The sequence below is a fragment of the Artibeus jamaicensis genome, unplaced genomic scaffold (genome assembly GCF_021234435.1).
Source record: "Artibeus jamaicensis isolate MK-2021 breed Jamaican fruit bat unplaced genomic scaffold, CSHL_Jam_final contig_465, whole genome shotgun sequence".
NCBI lineage: Eukaryota > Metazoa > Chordata > Mammalia > Chiroptera > Phyllostomidae > Artibeus > Artibeus jamaicensis.
This window is the reverse complement of record NW_026521843.1, coordinates 9,538,705-9,560,315: the sequence shown is the minus strand read 5'-3', so window position 1 is coordinate 9,560,315 and position 21,611 is coordinate 9,538,705. Positions and strand designations below refer to the sequence as shown.

The window sequence follows — 21,611 nt, the reverse complement described above, 5'->3', positions numbered from 1 at the left end:
TCTCTTTCTCTGACTGGCTTACTTCTCTTAGCATAATATTCCTCAGGTCTGTCCATGCTTCAGGTCCTGTTGCAGAGGGTGCGAGGTCCTCTTTTTTGAGCCATGGAGAATTCCATTGTGTAAATGTACCACTGCTTCTTTATTCACTCAACTACTAACAGGCCCTTCGCTGTTCTCTCTTAAGCCCTTCCTTCGTTTCACCGTCCTCAGCTTCAATAGGCATACTCTCAAAACAGCCCTAAATCACCTGGACTCGGTGAAATCTTTCCTGCACGAAGTTAAGAACCCACACATTCCAGCCCTTGCCCGAGGCAGACCCGCCTCAGCCTGGTCCCTTTCCCTGACATTCTGGAGCTGAAGGAGGATGCGGCGGGGAGCCTTTGAAGTGGGTCCTGGCTGTCCCGCCTGTCCTTCGGCTAGCAGGGCGCTCCCTGGGGGCCGCGTGTTTGACTTGCTATTCTCGGTGACTACTTCTGCCCACCCCTGTAAGCTCCGTAGTGTTTGCAGATGTTTGAAGCGGGTATGAAAGCATCGCTATTCATGCCGCCAGAATCTGTGAGGCTTTATTGTTATTATTACTTTTAACCGAGAGCCCACAGCAAAATGCGGGTGCCTTGGCCGGGGAAAGGAATGTAGGTTGAGCGGGATGAAGGCTTGAGGTGGGTGGAGCGGGATGGAGATGAAAGGCGGAGCCCGGGTCTCATCGTTGAGATCCTGGGATGGGCCGGAGGGGCCCCTAGGGCCGGTGCATATGTGTGTTGTGTGTGTGGCTGGGGGTGGGGGGGGCGGTGTCAGGCCAGGTTAGTGTAGGGATGGCTGTGGAGAGTCCCCCGGGCTGGGGCCCAGGGCAGGCCCCACCAGGGTTTGGAACCGAAGCCCACCCTCCCGGCCACAGTGTGCAGGGCGGGAGTCCGGGGGTCCCGGCACCACCTCCCTGGCCCAGCTGCCCAGACATTTATTTGAGCCGCTGGAATGCGCTGGGCGGGCACGTTGTGGCCGGGGGTGGAGATCCAAGCTGGTGGCTGCTGGGCGGGGCGGGCCCCAGGCCGCGGGACCTTTAAATCGGCCGCCCTGGCGCTGGCCCTGGCCCGTAACTGACCCAGCCTGCGAGCCACTACCGGACGCTGGACACCATGCCACGCCGCCTGCCGGGACTGCTGCTGCTCTGGCCGCTGCTGCTCCTGTTGTTGCTGCTGCTGCCGTCCCCCGCAGCCCCCACTGCGCCCGGTCCCCTGGCCCGCCCGGGCTTCCGGAGGCTGGGGACCCATGGCCCGGGGGGCAGCCCCGGGCGCCGCCCGGCTCCTGCAGTCCCCACCGGTGAGCCCTATTCGGGGGCCGGCCAGTCTGGAGGGACCCGTGGTGCAGGTACTGCCCAGGCTGACGGGAAGGGCGCACCAGGAGGGACACCTGGCGGGCAGTACGAAGGGAGGGAGAGCCTGGCATGAGTGGGCGGGGGCACCTGGGCATCGATGTGTTCCCCCCACCCCAGCCTGAGCCGTCCGTGGTGCAGGGGAAAGAACCCCTCCCGGACGAATCCTGTGGGGCAGCCGAGGTTCGGAGGAAGCAGGGAGTCAGAGGGCTAGGATCCGGGTCTCCTGAAACGCAGACTTGGATAACTGTCCCCCGTGATCTGGGCAGGGCGGCTGCGGGGTCTGGCGCCTCAGCCTCTTACTTTTGCTTCAGCTGAACGAGGGCTTCCTAAGATTGTGCTTTGAGTTCTCTGGAAATTGCTCCATCTCTACAGCCCCAGCTCTGACTGACAGGCTTTGTCCCCTCCTGCCCGCCCACAGGCTGCCCCAGTCTCGCCCAGGATCTGGGCTAGAATTTTGACTGTCCCGTCTGGGGGTGAGGTGTGCGACCAGGAAGGAAACCTTGCCCCCACTTGTCTTGTAACCATCCTGGTCTCAACTTTTTTTTTTAAAAGATGTTATTTATTTTTAGAGATTGGGGAAGGGACAGAGAAAGAGGGAGAGGCTACCTCTTGTTGGCCCGCAACTGGGGACCCAGCCTGCAACCCAGGCACGTGCCCTGACTGAGGATTGAACATGCAACCTTTTGGTTTGCAGGCCGGCACTCAACCCAGTGAGACACCAGCCAGGGTATTTTTTCCTTCCTTCCTTCCTTCCTTCCTTCCTTCCTTCCTTCCTTCCTTCCTTCCTTCCTTCCTTCCTTCCTTCCTTCCTTCCTTCTTTCCTTTCTAAAAGATTTTATTTATTTATTTTTAGAGAGATGGAAAGGAAGGGAGACTGAGAGGGAGAGACACATCCTTGCCAGTGCCTCTTACATGCTCCCAGCCTGGGACCTGGCCTGCAACCCAGTCTTGTGTCCTGACTGGGAATCGAACCAACCACCCTCCGGTTCACAGGCCAGTGCTCAAATCCACTGAGGCACACCAGCCAGGTCAGCTTCTGTTCTGTCCCTGACTACATGTTCTGCTTCAACTGACTGGGCCCCAGTTCCCACCTGTGTTGCCCTTGGTCCTCAAGCACCCAAAATACTCTGGATCTTTGCCAACAATTCCATTTCCTTTTCGAGTCAGTAGTTGGTTCCTGTGGCAGAAAAAGGTCCTAGAGCAACGGAGCTGAAGGGACCCAGGTGTCGATCACCTCGTACAATCCCAAGAGCAGGTACAGGACACTGAGGCTTGTCAGACTGAAGGGCCCCAGCCAATCAGTGTCAGAGTCCAGAGCCCAGACATCCGGGGCAAGGGCCTTTCCACGGCTCTTAGGACGGTTTACCTAAGATTTAATCTTCCTCCCCAAAACTCCAGCTTCCCTCTTGCTGGAGAGAGGCTGCACCAACCCGTTTTTGGGTACCCGGTCTCATCTGGCCAGTGAGGCTGCCTGCCTCCGGCTGCTTCGTGTTGTCTCCCCGCTCCTGCACCTTTCTGGGTAACGCTGAGAAAGAACCCAGGGAGTCTTTCCTGCACCAGCCTGAGGGCTGGATTTGAAATGGCGACAGCGTTTCCAAAGTGAGCCAGGAAGTGCCAGGGTTCACAAAGGGTAAATTCAGCTGGTTGCTACTGGCCAAGAATAGGGATAAAGCCTTTCTTCTAGAAGTTATTCTTCCCTCTGGTCCTGACCCACCTCCCTTGGGAATAGGTCGGGGAGAGGGAAGAAGAATTTCATGGGGGACAGCCATGTTCCCCCTAAGCATCACTGGTCCTTTATTACCTGGAATCCAAACTGATCTTGAATGATGATCCTTTAATTAGTATCATATTCACTCTTTTCTGAAGTCCTTCCTTTCCTAATTCCTTCAACATTCCTTAGAGATTCCTAAGCTTTGCTATTGAAATTGCTAAGCTTGCGGCGGCTTTTATTTTTAGCAGAACTCAGAATTTGAAAATATTGTGAGTATGGAAACATTTTGGGAAATTCAGATTCTCACTTTCTTGGCTTGCTTTTTTGGGGGAGGTGGCAGGTGGTGGGGCGCCTAGTAGGGGAGGTGGTAGGTGCTGTGGGTGACACTTTCTTGGTTCCGAGAATCAGAGGGTTGCTATCAGAAAAGGGGAGTGAGGTCCACAAACAAGGACGGGGCAACTAGTAATTTCTAGTGAGCTACGAATCAGGAAGATTTAACCTGATGCTCATAGGATTTCTTGCCGTCCCAGACCGGCCCCCGGAAAACACATTGTCTAAGAGTTCTGTAGATCAGAAGTCTCACTGGACTAAAATTAAGGTGTCTGCAAGGCTGTGTTCCTTTTGGGAGGATTCAGGGGTGAATTGGTCTTCTTGCCTTTTTCAGATTGTACAGGCTGTGCCCTCATTTCTTGGCTTGTGGCCTTTTCCTTCTATTTTCAAAGCCACTGAAGGCAAGCTGGGTCCTCATATTTTATCACTCTGATCTCTTCCGCCTCCCTCTTTCACTTTTACTACGGAGCCTTGGAATACTGGACCTGGGATAACCTCCCCATCCAGGGTCTTCTCCTTAATCACACCCGAGAAGTCTCTTTTGTCTTGTAAAGTGACCTACTTACTGGTTCTGGGTATTGGGGTGTGGACATCCTTGTGGGTGGGGACAATTTTGTGGTCCCTGCCCCTGTAACTTCACATGGAGGATTCCATGTGGAAAACCAAATGCAGAAGGAAGGAATCAGCACATTTACTTAGAAGAACATAACCTTGACATTGGTAAGGACACCATTTGGGTGCTGGTGAACGTACTGTCAGAGATGGGGTTCCCATCAGCACCCAAAGTTTCCTTTTACTGCAGTTACGCAAAAATGTCCCTGTCCATCTCTGGGAAGGGTTTCCAGTGCGGGCCTGCTCTCTTGCTCCTGACCTGTGGTAACCAAAGGGTGCAGTGAAGTTTTGGAGCTGTTTTTTTCTTTAAAAGGACTTAATTCCTTTTGACTTAACTAAATACATGACATGCAGCCTACTTCAGGGCGGCGGCTGAATGTCAACCAGCAGGATGTTTACGAGGTACATGAGATGATGTTGATTTTTGTGGTGGAAGACGTTGCCTCAGAGAGAGGTGACCACAGAGGAAAAAGCCCCCTGGGCCGGCAGTCGGGAAACCTGCAGTCCAGTCCCTGTTCTACCACTTTCTAGCTCTCGTGCCTCCCGGGGCTCAGGCTTCTCCCCTGCGAAATGGGTCCAAAAGGCAACCTCTGCACCTCTGGCTTCGCAGAGTTATTGTCTTGGCACCTTTTGGTCCCTGAAGCGTTAACGATAGCAGCATATTGTTTAATATTTAGTTGAGTATCTTCAGGCAGCAGAATGAAACCAAGTGGATACTTTTTCAGTTTTTAAAAGAAAACTATAGAGAGATGTAGTTCCCGTCCCACATAGGACTTTTTTCTTTTGGGAACTGCTTAGCCTAGGAATTTATTGTGATCTACCTTTCTCCTACTCACTGGAGTAGAGAGTCTTGGAGTGGCATCCAGTTCCAGCCCCTGTTAGGAAGAGAAAGAGCTTGCACTGGCACTTGATGTTCAGGGATCTCATTTCCATTTAGGACGTGGTGCGTGTGATGAGTGTGTGTGTATTTGTGAATTGGGAGAGAAGGAGGAATGATTTGAAAAAAGACAGTTAATAACTAGCTTTTCTCTTAGCCAGTCCTGAGCGGCTAGGAGAGGGAGCGGTATAGATTGAGATTGGCGGGAAAGGATAAGAGGGTATAGATGAGCCCTCACCATGTGGCTTGGTTGGTTGGAGCAAGAAAGTTTAGGTGAGCCCTAACTGGGTGGCTTGGTTGGTTGGGGCATTGTCCCCATACACCAAAGGGATGCGAGTTCAATCCCTGGTCAGGGCACACACTTAGGTCGTGAGTTCGATCCCAGTCAGGGCATGTACAGAAGGCAACTGATCTCGTGTTGATGTTTTTCCTTTTCTCTCTCTCCCCCTTCCACTCTCTCTAAAACAAAAAAATATATCCTCAGGTAAGGATTAAACACAAAGAGAAAGTGCAAATGGAAAAAGTGTATCATGTTACTACAATGCCTTTTTTCAGTGTAGGAAAGATGCAAGTTTCTCGAGGGCAGCGAGTATGGTTTCTTTGCTTTTCTAGCTCCAGGTTTTCATACATGGGAGGCCCTCAAAAAGTTGTGGTGAGTGAAAAAATGAAAGAGAGGTGGCTAAGAGTTCGGTGGGGCAGTGGGATAGATACCAAGTCTCTGCTTCTCCAAATGAGAGAAACGGCCACAAAGTTGGAAGTGTAATGGACATGGATTAGATTGATTGTCATGCTTCTTCCTACTTTCAGCCTAGCTCAGGCAAGCTGGGCCCCAGAGTTCACCACACATGCAGAAAGGGGGAGATTCAGGGCTGGTCTGGAGCAGTGTTCACCCCCGTGGAAGTGGGCGGGGTAGAGTGTACTGCCCAGACAGTTCACCTTTCCCACAGTTCAGGGACACTTTGTCCCATTGCCTCAGATGGCCAAGGTGCCCGAGAAGGGTCTGGAATTCTTTCATTTTGGAGAGTCAAGAGGAACTTTGAGAACAAAACTTGAAGCAGGGGGAGGAGGTCCTAAGTGAAATTTCAGGGCTCGGCCAGCCCCCAGGTGAGATACCTGGGGACACCTCACACCTCTGTGTGAATTCTCACTAAGTAATTCTGAAGGCCTAGGTGCTTTCAAAACCCAAAGGGAGATGGGCTTGGGAAAGAGCAGACAGTGGGGCATTTGGAGGTAGGGGATGCTTCCTCGTCTGGGCTCCAATCCCAGAGCATTCTGGGTATGAGCAATGGTCCCATTTCTGACTATGGTCAGATCACTGCTTAGTCACTTCTGTTCCCCACACCCTTCCTTGCAGGTGTTTGCAAGAGCAGGCCCTTGGACTTGGTGTTTATCATCGATAGTTCTCGCAGTGTACGGCCTTTGGAGTTTACCAAAGTGAAAACCTTTGTCTCCCGCATAATCGACACCCTGGACATTGGGGCGGCGGACACGCGAGTGGCCCTGGTGAACTATGCCAGCACCGTGAAGATCGAGTTCCATCTCCAGAACCACTCAGATAAGCAGTCCCTGAAACAAGCCGTGGCGCGAATCACACCCTTGTCTACAGGCACCATGTCAGGCCTGGCCATCCAAAGAGCGATGGAGGAAGCCTTCACTGTGGAGGCAGGAGCCCGGGGGCCCAGCTCCAACATCCCTAAGGTAGCCATCATCGTGACAGACGGGCGGCCGCAGGACCAGGTGAACGAGGTGGCGGCGCGGGCGCGGGCTGCGGGGATTGAGCTCTACGCCGTGGGCGTGGGCCGGGCAGACATGGAGTCGCTCAAGATGATGGCCAGTGAGCCCCTGGACGAGCACGTGTTCTACGTGGAGACGTACGGGGTCATCGAGAAACTTTCTTCCAGATTCCAGGAAACCTTTTGCGGTAAGTCTTTGCCTCCAACTAGAAAAGGATGTTATAGTCCTGCATTATGAATCCAAAGAAAAAGCGAGTTTTCTCCCCCCACCCCCTTTTTTTTGGTGGAGATTTTATGGAAAACTTAAATACAAGCAATGCTTTTTTTACAGTGTTTAGGAATATAGAGCTGCCTTATATATAACTTGGTGTGCTCATAAAAATCTCCATGTTTGCATTAGGAGTGGGAAGGTTGTAAATAGCCAGGATAAATGATCCTACTGTTTCCCGATGGGGTTAGAGCGGAAGAAAAACAAAACGTCCAGGGTGCTGCGCTTCTCCCCTCTGCCCAGCGCTGCGTTTGCCTCGATATTTTCTTTAGCTTCACCACGTCTGGAGTTCCCAGAACTCTGCGCGTTTTCCTGCAGAGCACAGGGCCCCGCCTCTGTCCGGCAAGGATCAGCCGGCCTGTGTTCCAGGGTAACCGGCAGTCAGAGCCTGCGTTCTGACCACTGTGGGTTTCAGGTTTCGCTGATTATTCTTTGTGGAGGGGCAGGATTAGGAGTCTGGGGGACTGGGATTTCAGCTCACTTCTCAGGGAGAAGGACAGGGCTTGATTTGTTCTTTTAAATCATTCTGTCTCGGCCCTTCTCATTTCTTCCTTGAGGATGGAGTTTGGCATTGGAATTTTTAGCATGAATTAGCCGAATCCTGAATGTGAATCCATCTGAGGCTGGGGTTTATTATCAGTCACTGATCAGAATTAGGAATGTGGGACTTTACTATATTCTTTTATTTTTATTTTTAAACTTAGTTATTTTTCTATCTACTTATATATAGCTATCATTATGCTTTATTTATTTATTTTTTCTTTTTATCATTTGGAGATAATCTTTTGAAGCCCTCTAATGGAACTCTCCAAGCAGGTGTGGACGGATTTTTAGTTTAGGTGAATTTTAAAAATGTAGATACCTTTTGCTATATAATCTATTCCACATTTATTTATTTAACACACGTTTATTGATCACTATTGATACAAAGATGACGTCAGTCCCTCCCTACCATCAAGCAACAGTCGGTGGGTGGGGATGAGACAAACAAGTGAACGGATAATCACCACTGGGTATTTCAAGGAGACTCTCAAAATTAATGGGGAACTCAGCAATCACCCATTTATCAGGAAATGGAGATGACATCTGGGTCTGGAGCAAAGTCTCGCCTCGTCTCAGCCAGGCCTGGCTGTGTGCGATCCCCTTGTCTGTCCTGTCCCAGGACACTGGGCTTTCACAGGCTGCCATTGACTTTGGGGGGCATCTACTTGGCATTCACGGGTTTCCCAGAGGAAAAGGGCTTTCTTTCTCCTAGGAAACCCCCTGTGCTTGTGGGTGAGAGCTTTTCCATGGAGGTGCTGGTCTGTGGCAAAGTTGGGTCTCACAGCTGGCACCTGGGGTTGGGCCTGACGGCCATAAAGTGACAAGTGGTGAGTGGTCACCTTTTCCTTCTGGTACAAAAGACTTGCTTGTTCTGGGGGGAAAAATGCCCTCTCTATGGAAAAAAGGAATGAGGAGCAGCTTGTTGTAGTCCGCAGACTGGAAAGACCATTCCATGAAAAGGCTCTTCTTGGGGAAATATTAGCCTTGTCCCGTGGCCAAAGCCGTGGAGGCGGGGTTACCTGCCACAGGGGTGCCAGCCTCCTCCAGCAGGCTTCCTTGGTTTCTCAGAAATGACTAAATTCATTGATTCTTCTTTCAAAACATCTCCCTGGGAAGAAATCCAACAAGATATAAATGGCTGTAGAAAGGAGAAGATGGAGATAAATTCTAGCTAGTATAGTCTTATTTATGTCGTTCATTTTACCTGTTTATGCGTAGGATGAGTTTATTCTCCTTACTGATATCGGAGGCCCTGAAATTGCACATTTGAATTGGCTGCCTATTCGGAAAGCAGTTAACCTGCACCGACCCTCACCATTTGCAAGATCAGATACGCATCCCTTCCCAGGTGTGAGCGAGTTCCAGGCCTAGAGCCGTGCGCCTGTGTGTGAATGCTGTTCAGACATAAACTATGGAACCTTGGAGAGCAGCTTGCAGCTGCAGCGGGCCAATTAGCTCACAGAACTTGGGAAATACATTATTGTTCTCCCTGTATCTGGCTTTGGGGAAGCAACTTTTTTTTCATGGATAGGGGGATACGTTGAATAAATATCCAATTACCTGACCCATGTATGTGTTTGGCTTCAGCTCCAAATGAAAAATTCTCTTTCTGTTTTGAGAAAGTCGACAATAAGATCTGTGACTTAAGCTTGGTAATAGGACTAGTTTAAGAGTGATATTTCTAAGAGGCCAAGACCGGGAGTGAACTAGAAAGATGGAACTGGGAAGACACCAGAGAGCGATGTCGTTTTGACACGGGAGACACTGCCTGAAGTGCGATGTGTCCACACTGACTGCTGCCGACTTCCTTTGCGCAGCGGCGGACCCGTGCCTGCTCGGCACACACGGGTGCCAGCACGTGTGTGTCAGCGACGGGGACGGCAGGCACCACTGTGAGTGCAGCCAAGGGTACTCCCTGAACGCCGACAAGAAGACGTGTTCAGGTGAGGCCTGCTTACCCGGAGGGTGCGGATGAGAACATCTATCTGGGGACCCTCTCTCCTGCTTTGGGATTGGCCTTATGCTTATCTGCTCATTGCTTTTCAGCTGGTTTACTGTTGTTTATCAACAGTTTTCCTCAGAAAGGAAAAGGAGAATAAAAGGGAGGTAATACATATATCGGCTGGTTATAGTACGAAATTCCGAGTCCTGAGGATTTAGAAATTTTCCTAGATTTTCTTTAATTAAATAAAAAGCTGCCCTTTCCTCTCTGTGGCTGTAGATGCCCATGGAATCTGGAAGAAGGAGAAAATTTAGAGAAGTCCTCACTTGTCTGGTGTGGGAGTACTCATGCATACTTGATCAAGAATGGGAATCAGGCCCATTTTAAACTAAAGCCCTGGGAAAATGTTGTTGACCCGAAAACTTGAAGGTCATTTTTTTCAAAAATTTTATTTATTCATTTTTAGACAGAGAGGAAGGAGGGAGAAAGAGAGGGAGAGAAACATCAATGTAGGGCTGCCTCTTGCGCTCCCTGCACTGGGGAACCTGGCCTGCAACCCAGGCATGTGCTCTGACTGGGAATCAAAGCAGCAACCCTCTGCTTCACGTTCTGGTGCTCAGTCCACTGAGCCACACCAGCCAGGGCAAGACTTTGAGGTCATGGAATTCAGCTTACTCATTTTATGGACCATGAATTGAGACCCAAAGCTGGGAGACATACCCATGCATGGGGTCTGCTAATGACGGGTGACAACCTCAGACAGGTCGGGCCTCAGCCCCGCGGCCTTCCTCCTGTGCTGAGCTGCTCCTGGCTGTGCGTGTGCTCTGTGATTACTCATCTACGTTTCCTTGTGTTCACACGTGTCCTACTCATTTTTTAACATTTCTTTCGGTCCTGATCATTTTTGGTAGCTGTTGATAAGTGTGCTCTTAACACTCACGGCTGTGGACACATCTGTGTGAACGACAGAAATGGCTCTTATCACTGCGAGTGCTACGAAGGCTACACGTTGAACGCAGACAGGAAGACGTGTTCAGGTGAGTGGGCGAGGAGGCGTCACTACGGCCACCTGTTCGTCTACCTCGTGTCCAGGTGGTACTGGAGGGGCAGGGTCACATCGACGGGAAGCTCGGTGTTTGCCTCTCTTGCCACCCCGGGCTTTTCCCATTCCTGAGTCTTGTGAGAAGAGTCAGAAGTGGCTGCACGTGTGTATCATGGCCCGTGTGCATGGAGTGTTGTTCACGTCCTTCTTTGTACCGCCCTCGCAGTCCTTTCCAAATGCTAAGGACAGTGGAGTCAGTTAAAATCACGTAACGCCCTGCAGGGTGTTTATTACTCACAAAGGGAAAACAGTAACTTCACGGTGGGGGAACCTGGTGGACAGCGCGCTGACCAAGGAATTGAAGTTGACTTCAACAGTAACGATACGCATGCAGCTCCTACCACGGTGTGCTGAGGGCACCGTGGCGCTTCCGTGGGCTCCTGGCTACAAATTCAGAGTTACAAGGTAACACCAGACAGTCCCAGACGGAGAGATGCCCTATGAAGTAATTTTCCAGTGTTTTCCAAAAGTGTCAAAGTCACGAAAGACAAAGAAGGCAGGAAATGTTACAGGTTACGGGAGACTAAGGAGGCATGACAGCCCAGTGCAGTGTGTGACCGTGGGTTGGATCCCGCATCAGAAAAGGGACATCGGTGGAATAATTGGCAAAGCTTGAGTAGTCGATTAGTCGATTCGTAGTGGACTATTCTGTGGTCTGTGATAGTATTGCGTCATTGCTAATTTCCTGGTTTGGATAATTATACTATGGTTCTACAATATGTTAACATGTGGGGAAAGTGGGTGAATGAAGAACAGGACCTCTTTGTACTACTTTTGCAGCTTTTCCATATGCCTGAAATTATTTCAAAACGAACAGTTTAAAAAATTAAACATAATTTTAAAACATCATGTCAGTACAGAGACTAGGCATGTTGAATGACAGTGTGGTGTTGTGCTGAGTCTGTGGCCTTTGGACTCAGTTTCCCCCCTTATAACAGGAGAGGGTCAAACTGCATCATCAAACTGTACGTCCTTTTGAATCTAGTACAGTTAGCCACACAACCTTTGGGATCCTTCTTATTCAGTAAAAATACAAATAAACCTAAAAGGAATATTTTAGAAAGTATTGTGCGAGCTCCTTAGATTACAAAAACTCCACATAGATGAGCCCGAAAAGGAGCTGGGCCCAACAGGAGGGTAAGTATCATGTGTGTAGGACTTTGTTTAATTCCTCACGCTTCCAGTAAGAGAAGTAGTACTGATGCCTTTGAAAGGCTTCCAAGGGGCGTTCTTCTTACATATTTCGAGTTGCAAATAAGGTTTCTTTTTTTTTAAATGATTTTATTTATTTACTTTTAGAGGGGAAGGGAAGGAGAAAGGGAGGAAGAGAAATATCAGTGTGTGGTTGCCTCTCACGTACCCCCTACTGGGGACACGGCCCACAACCCAGGCTTGTTCCATGACTGGGAATTGAACTGGTGACCCTTTGGTTCACAGCCCTTGCTCAGTCCACTGAGCTACAGCAGCCAAAGCTAAGATTTCTTTTTTTAAAAAAAGTTTTATTTATTTATTTTTACAGAGAAAAGAAGGGAGGATAGAGAGGGAGAGAAACATCCATCGGTTGAGTTTTGATTGGTTGCCTTTCTCACGGTCTGGGCCTGCAACCCAGGCATGTGCTCTGACCAGGAACCGAACCTGCGACCTCCTGGTTTTGTGGGACGATGCTCAACTCACTGAGCCCCACTAGTCAGGGCTGCAGATAAGACCTCTGTGCACAGGTGGGTGAGATACTTTTCCATGTTTAATTTCTTTTTCCCCTGGACTTTGTCTGGCAGCTCAGGATCCATGCGCGGCTGGTACACATGGCTGTCAGCACGTCTGTGTGAGCGACAGAGCTGGGTCCCATCACTGTGAATGCTATGAGGGCTACACTCTGAATCCGGATAAAAAAACTTGCTCGGGTAAGGCACACACAACAGATTCTTTCAGACTGGGCCCTTTCTGGTGCAGTGAAACCAACTTGCAATTCACCCAGAGAGAGATTCTTCAAAGTAACGTGAAGAATCAGGCTGCTGGCGTTCTGCTGTGCTGATGGACTAAGGCATGTGTTGCTTAGAGGGCAATGAGCTCACTAGAATCTGCAAACATAAATGACTTCAGAAAATTTCTGGGAAATAGGGAGGGGTGAGGGATATGAGAAAAGCTCAGTGAATGGAGGGTCCTTCTCCAGGAAAAATTTATCACTCTGTGTACACTGGGGGCTTTTAAAGCAAATAGGAAACTTCAGAGGAAGTCAGTTGGACAGTAACTGTTTGGTGTGATAGCCTCAACTGATCGTTTTCCAATTAAAACTTGGTCTGGAATTTTTCTGTAGCATTGATCTTAAAGCTGGGTCGAGTTAGCAAAGGAGACTTTGTAAAGGACTGAATTAGACTCACACGGATCCTCCAGGAAGCTGGAAGCCAGTCGTTCCCTGACAGTTGCTAGATGATCAATCTTCGATACATCTGAGGCTTGGCCAGCGAGGCCATGCCAGAGCACAAATCCTCATTAATTTGATTTAAACTCACTGGCAGAACAGGGTGGCAACTATAATGTAAAAACACTCCTAAGAGAAATTCCTAGCTCTCCAGGTGGTATTTAGTTCTGGTATAGGATATATATATATATATATATATATATATATATATATATATATATATATATATATATTTTATGCATATTTTCCTCTCCCTTGAGGAGATATATTAGGGGCTCTTTCAAGAGGGATGAAGGAAAATGACTATCACCAATTTCCTTTGTAAAAAAACGAGAGCAGTGAAAGTGTGCTGAGTGCCTGCTCTGTTCCCAGGACCGTGCTAATCACTGTAGGGTTATAAAGAGGCAAAAGCTCCAACTCTGAGTGACCTATGGGCTGGGAGTAAAAGAACCAATGCCTTAAGTAAGCAGAGACTGGAGTAGCTAGGGAGAGGGCCTGAGGGTGACTAAGGGCTGGAGGTGGGGGCATGTCACTTGTTTTGTCTAGTGAGTGACACAGAGAGGGTGGGGCTGGAGGTGGGGCTTTGGGGTGGTGACAGTTTGATGGAGGAGGAGTGGAGAGATGGAGCAGGCAGGGGCCTGGCTTGCGCTGCCTTGTTCAGGGAGGGAGGGCTGAGTCGGGCGGGGTGGAGAGGGTTTATGTCTGTGCTTCTCAAAGGGTTACAAGTATTCCACTGGGTGCTTTAAGCTGCCAGGAGCACTGAAGTCCTGGGCAAAGGAAAGGAAAACAAATTCACATTTCCACGAACAGATAGGGAATCAAATGGAACACTTTAGTTAAGAAAACCCACAAATTCTCGGAGGCGATTTTCAATCAAGGCAGACTACTGGAGCAACACTCCCGCTGACGACAGCCAACATTCTCCAGTGCCGGCTGCATGTGTGCCTGGTTGTAGGCATTTCAGACACAGCACACGTTTGGTGCTCACAGCGACTTGCCGAGGAAACAGGCGCAGACGGATGACGTAATGCGCCCCAGTCGCTCAGCGAGGGAGTGGAGAGTCAGGATTCAAATGTGGGCATTTGCTCTGGGGGTTACGCATGCTCTTAGATGCTAAGCCACACTGCCTCGTGGTGCAGAGCACAGGACAGCAACGGGAGATAAAAGAGATGAGATGGCGGCCTGTTAGTGTCTCTATATTTGAGAGTAATAATGGATACTATCTAAAGCTGGAGTACGTGGGTCAGGTCCTCTCTAATGGCCTGCTTTGCCCTGGCTGGGCAGCAGGAAGGCTTGCAGATGACATGTGGAGGCCCGGGCGGAGGCCTGCCTAGCTGTTACCTCTAGAGTTGGCTGCTAAACCAGGGGGAAGGGAAGCATAAAACTTTCTGTTAGTAGGCGTTTTGCTGGAACAACTTGAGTTGTAGTGATGAAGTTGGAAAGACACTCTGTAGATAGATCACACAGAGCCTCGCCTTTCATGCAAAGCAATTTTAGAGGCAATAGTGAGCCATGGAAGGTTTTTGGGCATGAAGCGACACTTAAGAGGAGAGTTAGAGGGGAACAAATGAACAAGTTTGGCCCCTGCCATGACAGAGGGAGAACCTGTGTCTCGCAGGAGGCCCTTTGGTGTTTGCTAAAGAACTGCAGTTTTCGCTTGTCCCAGGTCACTTGGGCCATGGGGCTAGGACAGCCCTGCTGTCTGCTCCCCACTCGAATTTGGGCAAACCGTCTCCCTCCATGAAATGTATTTACTCGTTAGAGATAATAAATACATCACTGTCCAATCATACATATCATCATCACCATCATTTTTCTGTGTGTATGCGTAGGTCAGTTTTTTCTGTCCCACTTTGGAAGCTGTCAAGGGCAGGCCCTTGGTCATTGGAGTCCTTCCTCTGCCGCATCAGATTTAGCTCCATGGGTAGGTGGGTCCCTAATAACGGTTTTGGTGGTGGACAGCCATGGAGAGCTGGAGATGTTGGTTGGATGCATTGGTGGGCATCAGGAAAGGCTGGAGGTGAGTTCTGGAATAAAATCAAGACCTCCTGCAGCCCCAGGGCTGCAGATAGGAAGACGGAGGAGGACTCCCACCCCAATATCGGCCAGAAATGAAAAGAAAAGGGGTGTGTGCAATAAAAGGCCGGGGGGGGGGAAGGGGAGGTGGGATATGAGACAGGAAAATAGGTTTTCTTCTCCCAGAACACGGGAGACTTGCTGCTGATGACTGGAGGATTTGCTCTCAACACGTACTAGGGGCCAATCCGAAGCTTTTTTCTCCCAGAAGCCTGTGTTTCGTTTCCTGTTGTAATTTGTGGCTGTTTTCTTCCCTGCGCCTCCCCTGGTCAGCTCGTGACAAGTGTGCCCTGGGCTCTCACGGTTGCCAGCACATTTGTGTGAGTGACGGCGCAGCCTCCTACCGCTGTGATTGTTACACTGGCTTTACCCTGAATGAAGACAAGAGGACGTGCTCTGGTAAATGGTGTCCCTTTACTCCTATTTCATCTGGTAGGACGACCTAGGGGTAAGCGTTTCTCTGTCCAAGTCTGAAGCCCCTCTTGCGGTTGGAATCCTCCAGGGGGTCCCAGATGGCATCAGTAGGAAACGGTTCTCTTGCTACGGCCAGGGAGTCTTCCCTCCTTGATCTGGTTCCATCCTCTCTCTCTTTAATTAGAAAGAAAAATCAGCTCTGGGCATTTCTTCTACTCCTGAAAGACAGGGGTTCAGTTTGATTTGTAATGGTTTAGGCTCTGACCTCATTTGTGTAGCCATTGATGGATTTATTTGTTCAGCAACTGTTCTTGGAGCTACTGGGACACATCAAATACTTGAATTAGGTCCCAAGGAAGGGACCGGAGACAGACCAGTGTTTTGCACCGAGCAGTGTCCTGTAAAAGTCTTGCACTTCTTTTGTTAAATTTATTCCCGAATCTTTTATTCTTTTTCATGCTCTTGTGAATGGATCCATCTGTCAACTTTCAATTGAGTACATTGCAGTTGCCCAGTTTTCTATGGGGAGTTTTAATTAGACCATCCCACTGAGCTTCTGCCCTCACAGCGCTTATAGTCTATCAGTCCAGATACACTAAAAAAGTATCCTAAGTCACTAAGTGACTGATTGAGATGGGATTTGGGCTGCCCATACCTAACGGGTTCAATAGGATTTGGACTGGTAGGTGGACTACATGTAATCGGGTGAGTGTTCGGTCCCCCGGCCTGTGTCAGATCTTTGTAGAATGTAGGGAAAATGTAGGAGCAAAGGGCCCCACCGTGTTCTCAGGCAGCAGTGCCACTCAATTGGAGGACTGCACACCAGTCTTCAGACCTGGGATGTTTCTCTTATTTCTCTTAGGCAACCTGGGTTGGGGGGGGGGGCTCGGATATTGAGGAGGAATAGCCGCCTCATGGAATTATAGAAAGAAGCTGAAGTTAGCAGCATTATTGTTCTCCCAGGCCCTTTGCTTAAATGTCAACACAACTGTTAGTTCCAAAGTATTTATGGGCAAGAACTAGGACTCTCAATTTAAACAAGTCAGTAGAATAGTCATCCATATAGGAAACCAGGAATTGTATAGTTTTTTTTTTTTTAAAAGATTTTGTTTATTTATTTATTTAGAGAGAGAAGGAAGGGAGAAAGAGAGGGAGGCGTCAGTGTGTGAGATACATCGATCACTGCCTCTCACACGCTTCCCACTGGGGACCTGGCCCACAAGCCAGGCATTTGATTGCCCTGCCTGGGAACCAAACCAGCAGCGACCTTTTGGTTCACAGGCAGGCGCTTCATTCACTGAGCCACACCAGCCAGGGTAAATTATCTGCTTTTAATTCTTGAAGTATTTTGGCCACACAAATACATGTTTTTCTCATTTTCATTTGTTATAACGAGAATACAGTATCATAAAATGAGTGATCTGATCTCTGCATTCATGGCTTCCCACTCTACTGTCCTTTTAAAATTTTACTTTATATCATGGAAAGCTGCAGACAATCACAAAAGTATAGAGAAAATATAATGAGCTCACATACAACCATCACCCAACTTCGGCAATGTAAACTTATCCCCAACATTTCCTAATTCAATTTCTTCTGTGATAGTAGCGTTCTGAAGTATTTCCTCTTCTTTCTGTGTGCTCTTATATCCTTTTACCACCTAGAAAATACATTCTGGTAAGTCTCAAAAAACGGAACCATCGAATCGCAGGTTTCCTGATTTGCTGTGATTTCTAATTAGCTGTAACATGTCCTGTACTGTCATTGTCACCAGCCATTGAAGAAGCGCGAAGACTCATCTCCACAGAAGATGCCTGTGGATGTGAAGCCACACTCGCATTCCAGGAGAAGGTCACCTCCTCCCTGCAGAGACTGAACACCAGAAATATCCTTTCTGGAGGGTTCTCTGTTGCTGCTGAAAGCCAGCCTAGGTACTGCAGTGAGCCAAACATTTTAGAATATTCCTCAGGGTAAGGACCCTCCCTATTCATTAAGTTTCAAGATGAGCACTAGTAATACTGTAGAGCTTTTATTTTTTTAGAGTTCCTTTTCAATGTTTTAAGAGACTTTCACTTATTTAATCTTTACAAGGAAAAGCTACCTATTTCTTTCTCTAGCGTTCTCCATAGCAGTGGATTAGGAGTAGTATGAGAGCACCTAATTGAGTTCTTATGAACAGATGGAGCTGTTATGCTATGATTTCTTAGTATGGCTTCTTAGTTCAGAATCTGTAGCTGCTTGGAAGAGGCAGCCGATGAGTGGGCTGTGAGGGCGCAGAGGACACAGAACTGTGCGTGCTGGCCAGCCAAGTGGTCATAAGGCAGATTTGAAGTGTAACCCGGCACCATCTCGGAAACTTCCAAAGTCAGTTCTTTAGCCAAAGTCGTAATTCAGGAAAAGTACTTTTCCTTAGCACAGCTCAAGTGAACAACACTGTTCCTAGGAATCTGAGAGGAGTGGAATTCAAATTGTGACAGGGATACTCTAGGGATAGATACACGGAGACTTTCAAGGGGTCTGGGTGTGTGTGTGTGGGAGGGAGGGGGGGCAGAACATTTTGAAGGGATCAGTTTCCGAATCCTTCACTTCCTTAAATTGATCTGTCTCAAATGCTACTTGTAGTTGGCATTCTCTCTTCCCATCCCTCACTTCAGAGTCACCGTTCTCCTAAATGTACACAAGAAAGGCACATTTCTGGAGTAGCCTGAATCTCCCTAAGGTGAATTTCTTGGAAAAGTAAGATCTCCAGAGAGCCAGACAAAGGGATAGTTCAACGGTTTTTTAAACCAGTACTTCATAAACACTTCTCCCCCAACCCATTCCATTGAGAGACACCTTTTCAATTAAATTTTACCCTTTGATTTTTAATGATTTTACATCAAAATTTGTTACTTATTTGTTGTTTGGATCCATTATGTGTTCATAATAGTTGTGATTATAATCCAATCCAGATGATTAAAAAAAGTTGGGGCCACATGGTCAGGAAAAGTAATTGAAAGGTCATTTCAATAGAAATGTGTGTGCTCGTTTGTGTAAGTTTACATTAGAGAAGTATATGGAGTGGTCAGGCAAAGGTTTCCAAGGTTTGAAGTAGAATAAAATTCCGTGGAGAAAGTAGAAAGGAAATATAGGTTATTTTATTTTAAATCTTTTATTCTAGAAGAAAGATACTGGGTATCAATTCAGTATGGGATACATTTGAAAGATTGATATAAATTTTATTTTAATGTATTTATTTCTTTCTTTTTAGGGAGAGGGAAAGGGAGGGAGAAAGAAAGGGAGAGAAACGTAAGTGTGTGAGAGAAACATCGATTGGTTGCATGCGTCCCAAATGGACATGGGGCCTGCAACCCAGGCAGGTGCCCTGACCTGGAATCAAAGTGACCTTGTTCTTTGCTGGACTACACTCAACCAACTGAGCCAGCTGGCCAGGGCTAAATTTTATTTTGGAGAGTCGATATTTGTAACAGCAGAAATTGCCTATTTTGTAACTAAAACTTATGATGAAAATTTTCACATAATTTAATATGCATAAGGCATTGCTTATTTGTCAAATTATTTTAGGAGACATGTGGGCACAAATGTTTGGAGACTACTACTTATATAATGCTTTCTAAAGAAAAAAATGTCTGAGTTTTAGATTACATTACACTTTTCATGAGAAAACAATTTCACTTTTTTTTTCCTCCCTTCTCCCTTTCTTTTTTTTAGATTCCTAGTTTTTATTATTATTTTTTTAATTTATTTTTTTATTGATTATGCCATTACATTTACTCTATTCCCCCTCCCTTCCCCTCCACCCTGCATACCCCTCCCCCACCATTTCCCCCCTTTAGTTCATGAACATGTGTCTCAAATTCTTTAGATTCTGTATTTCCCCCTACTATTCTTACCCTCCCCCCTATGTATTTTCTATCTACTGTCTATGCTACTTATTTTCTGTACCTTCTCCCCCCTTCCCCTCCTCCCACTCCCCTGTTGCTAACCCTCCATGAGATCTTCATTTCTATGGTTCTGCTCCTGATCTAGCTATCTTCTTAGTTTGCTTTTGTTTTAGGTGTGGTTCTTAATAACTGTGAGTTTGCTGTCCTTTCACTGTTCATCTTTTTTATCTTCTTTTTCTTAGGTAAGTCCCTTTAACATTTCATATAATAAGGGCTTGGTGATGATGAACTCCTTGAATTTGGTCTTATCTGAGAAGCACTTTATCTGTCCTTCCATTCTAAATGAAAGTTTTGCTGGGTAGAGCAATCTTGGTTGTAGATCTTTGGTTTTCATGACTTGGAATACCTCTTTCCAGCCCCTTCTTGCCTGTAAGGTCTCTTTTGAGAAATCAGCTGACAGTCTGATGGGAACTCCTTTGTAGGTGACTGTCCCCTTAGCTCTTGCTGCTTCTAGGATTCTCTCCTTCATTTTAATCTTGGCTAATGTAATTATGATGTGCCTTGGTGTGTTCCTTCTTGAGTCCAACTTCTTTGGGACTCTCTGAGCTTCCTGGATTTCTCGGAAGTCTATTTCCTTTGCCATCTTGGGGAAATTCTCCTTTATTATTTGTTCAAATAATTTTTCAACTGGTGGTTGTGCCTTTCCCCCTTCTGGTACCCCTATAATTCGGATGTTGGAACGTTTAAAGATGTCCTGGAGGTTCCTAAGCTTCTCCTCATTTTTCTGAATTCTTATTTCTTCATTCCTTTCTGTTTGATCATTTTTTTCTTTCCTTCTGGTCCTCTCCCTTGATCTGAGTCCCAATTTTCTTTCCATTACTATTGGTATCTTTTGTATCAGCATTCATTTCAATTAATTTAGCTTCCATATGTTTCTCTAATTTGTGACTAAAATCAACCAGTTCTGTAAGGATCCTTATAACCAGTGTTTTGAACTGTGCATCTGAAAGACTGGCTATTTCTTCATCACTTAGGTCTATCGGTTCTGGGGCTCTGAGTTGTCCTAGAGCCATTTTTGGTCTATTCGTGCTGTTAAGTGAGCGGAGCGAAGCCTTAGTTGTTTACCAGGACGGGGCGACCCAGGTCGCTGGTTTGTGACGCTGTGTGTGGGGGCGGGGTCAGAGAGGGAGCAATGGAGTTCCTCTCCGCTAGCCCAGCGCATCCAGTCACTCACACGCCTCGGGCTTGCTTATCTGATCCTAATTGTGCGAGCCTGCTGCACCGCGCGGGTTTCCCTTCTCACTGGTTTCTCCGCAGGTAAATGCGCGCGACCGACCCACCGCGCCTCTTCCCTGTGCGCTCCGGCAGCCAGCTTGCTGGCGATCAGCGCCCTCGGTTGCCTGCGCGCACCGCGCACCGCCCCGGGAATTTTTTCTTGCTAACCTGCTCCGCTGCTGGCCTCGCTCCTCGTACCGGTCCAGCCGAGTATCTAGTTGTCCTTTGGACTCCGTATTGTCGATTTTCCGTGTGGCTTGGTTGTGACTGCTGTTAAAAATAGTTGTTCTTAGATTTGGTTGTGCACAGAGGCGATGTGGAGCCTCCATCTACGTCTCCATCTTGGCGGAAGTCCAACAATTTCACTTTTTAAAAATTCACGGTTAATTCTTTTATTTTGTATTGAAGTGTTTGAAAGTGGGTTTATATTTTCTAATGTCTAAAAATAAGTGTTGGCCTTAACAACTATCCACTTGATGACATTTTGGAGAAGCTGCAGGCAAATGAATACGGACAAATACATCGTTAAATTGCCTAAAATTTTCACCTGGAAATACGGAGAATTTGGTATATTTAATACTTTTGCACATTGCAATGTTCCTGCTAGTATTCTGCCATTACAAATGCTTGGGTATTACTGGATGAGTAGTTTGAGGATCTTCTAGAGAATTAGAATGATTCTCCTATAGAAATAAATGTCCAGATCCTTATTAAAAGCAAACTTTAGTGTCTCGAAGCTATGACTGTGAAAATAGAATGGAAGGTATAATGTTTCTTTATTTACTAATTGAGCCATTTAATTTTTTTCAGTTCCTAAGTTCTCATTCTATTCTCAAATACAAGTCTTCTGTTTCTACAATACAATCATGTTCATATTATGTATTCATTATGGACACTTTTAAATGTATAGAAGTATAAAGAAGTAAATAAAAATCACCTGTATGAAACTACTAACACTTCACCATTTTTTCAGTGTTATTCCTTTATGAGATAAATGTACACTTTTAAATTCTGTTGTTTTAAAAAATGTATTGAATTTATTGGGGTAACATT

General features: G+C 47.2%; 1 protein-coding gene across 1 annotated transcript; it reads left to right on the top strand.

Moving 5' to 3' along the window:
• The first annotated feature begins 1,130 nt into the window (after nt 1–1,130).
• Nucleotides 1,131–21,426, top strand: MATN3 (matrilin 3). Its single transcript, XM_037151841.2, has 8 exons — nt 1,131–1,365; nt 6,257–6,823; nt 9,264–9,389; nt 10,300–10,425; nt 12,266–12,391; nt 15,259–15,384; nt 17,174–17,284; nt 21,032–21,426. The coding sequence occupies exons 1-8, from the start codon at nt 1,134–1,136 to the stop codon at nt 21,085–21,087; spliced, it is 1,470 nt and encodes a 489-aa protein (XP_037007736.2). The 5' UTR covers nt 1,131–1,133; the 3' UTR covers nt 21,088–21,426.
• Nucleotides 21,427–21,611: the final 185 nt, after the last annotated feature.

Bases quoted from the DNA above. Each gene is read 5' to 3' on its own strand.
- MATN3 (XM_037151841.2), top strand. From the start codon at position 1,134: ATGCCACGCCGCCTGCCGGGACTGCTGCTGCTCTGGCCGCTGCTGCTC. The intron at 15,385-17,173 runs GTAAATGGTGTC...CATTGTCACCAG, and splicing joins AGACAAGAGGACGTGCTCTG to CCATTGAAGAAGCGCGAAGA. The intron at 17,285-21,031 runs ATATCCTTTCTG...ACAACTATCCAC, and splicing joins GCAGAGACTGAACACCAGAA to TTGATGACATTTTGGAGAAG.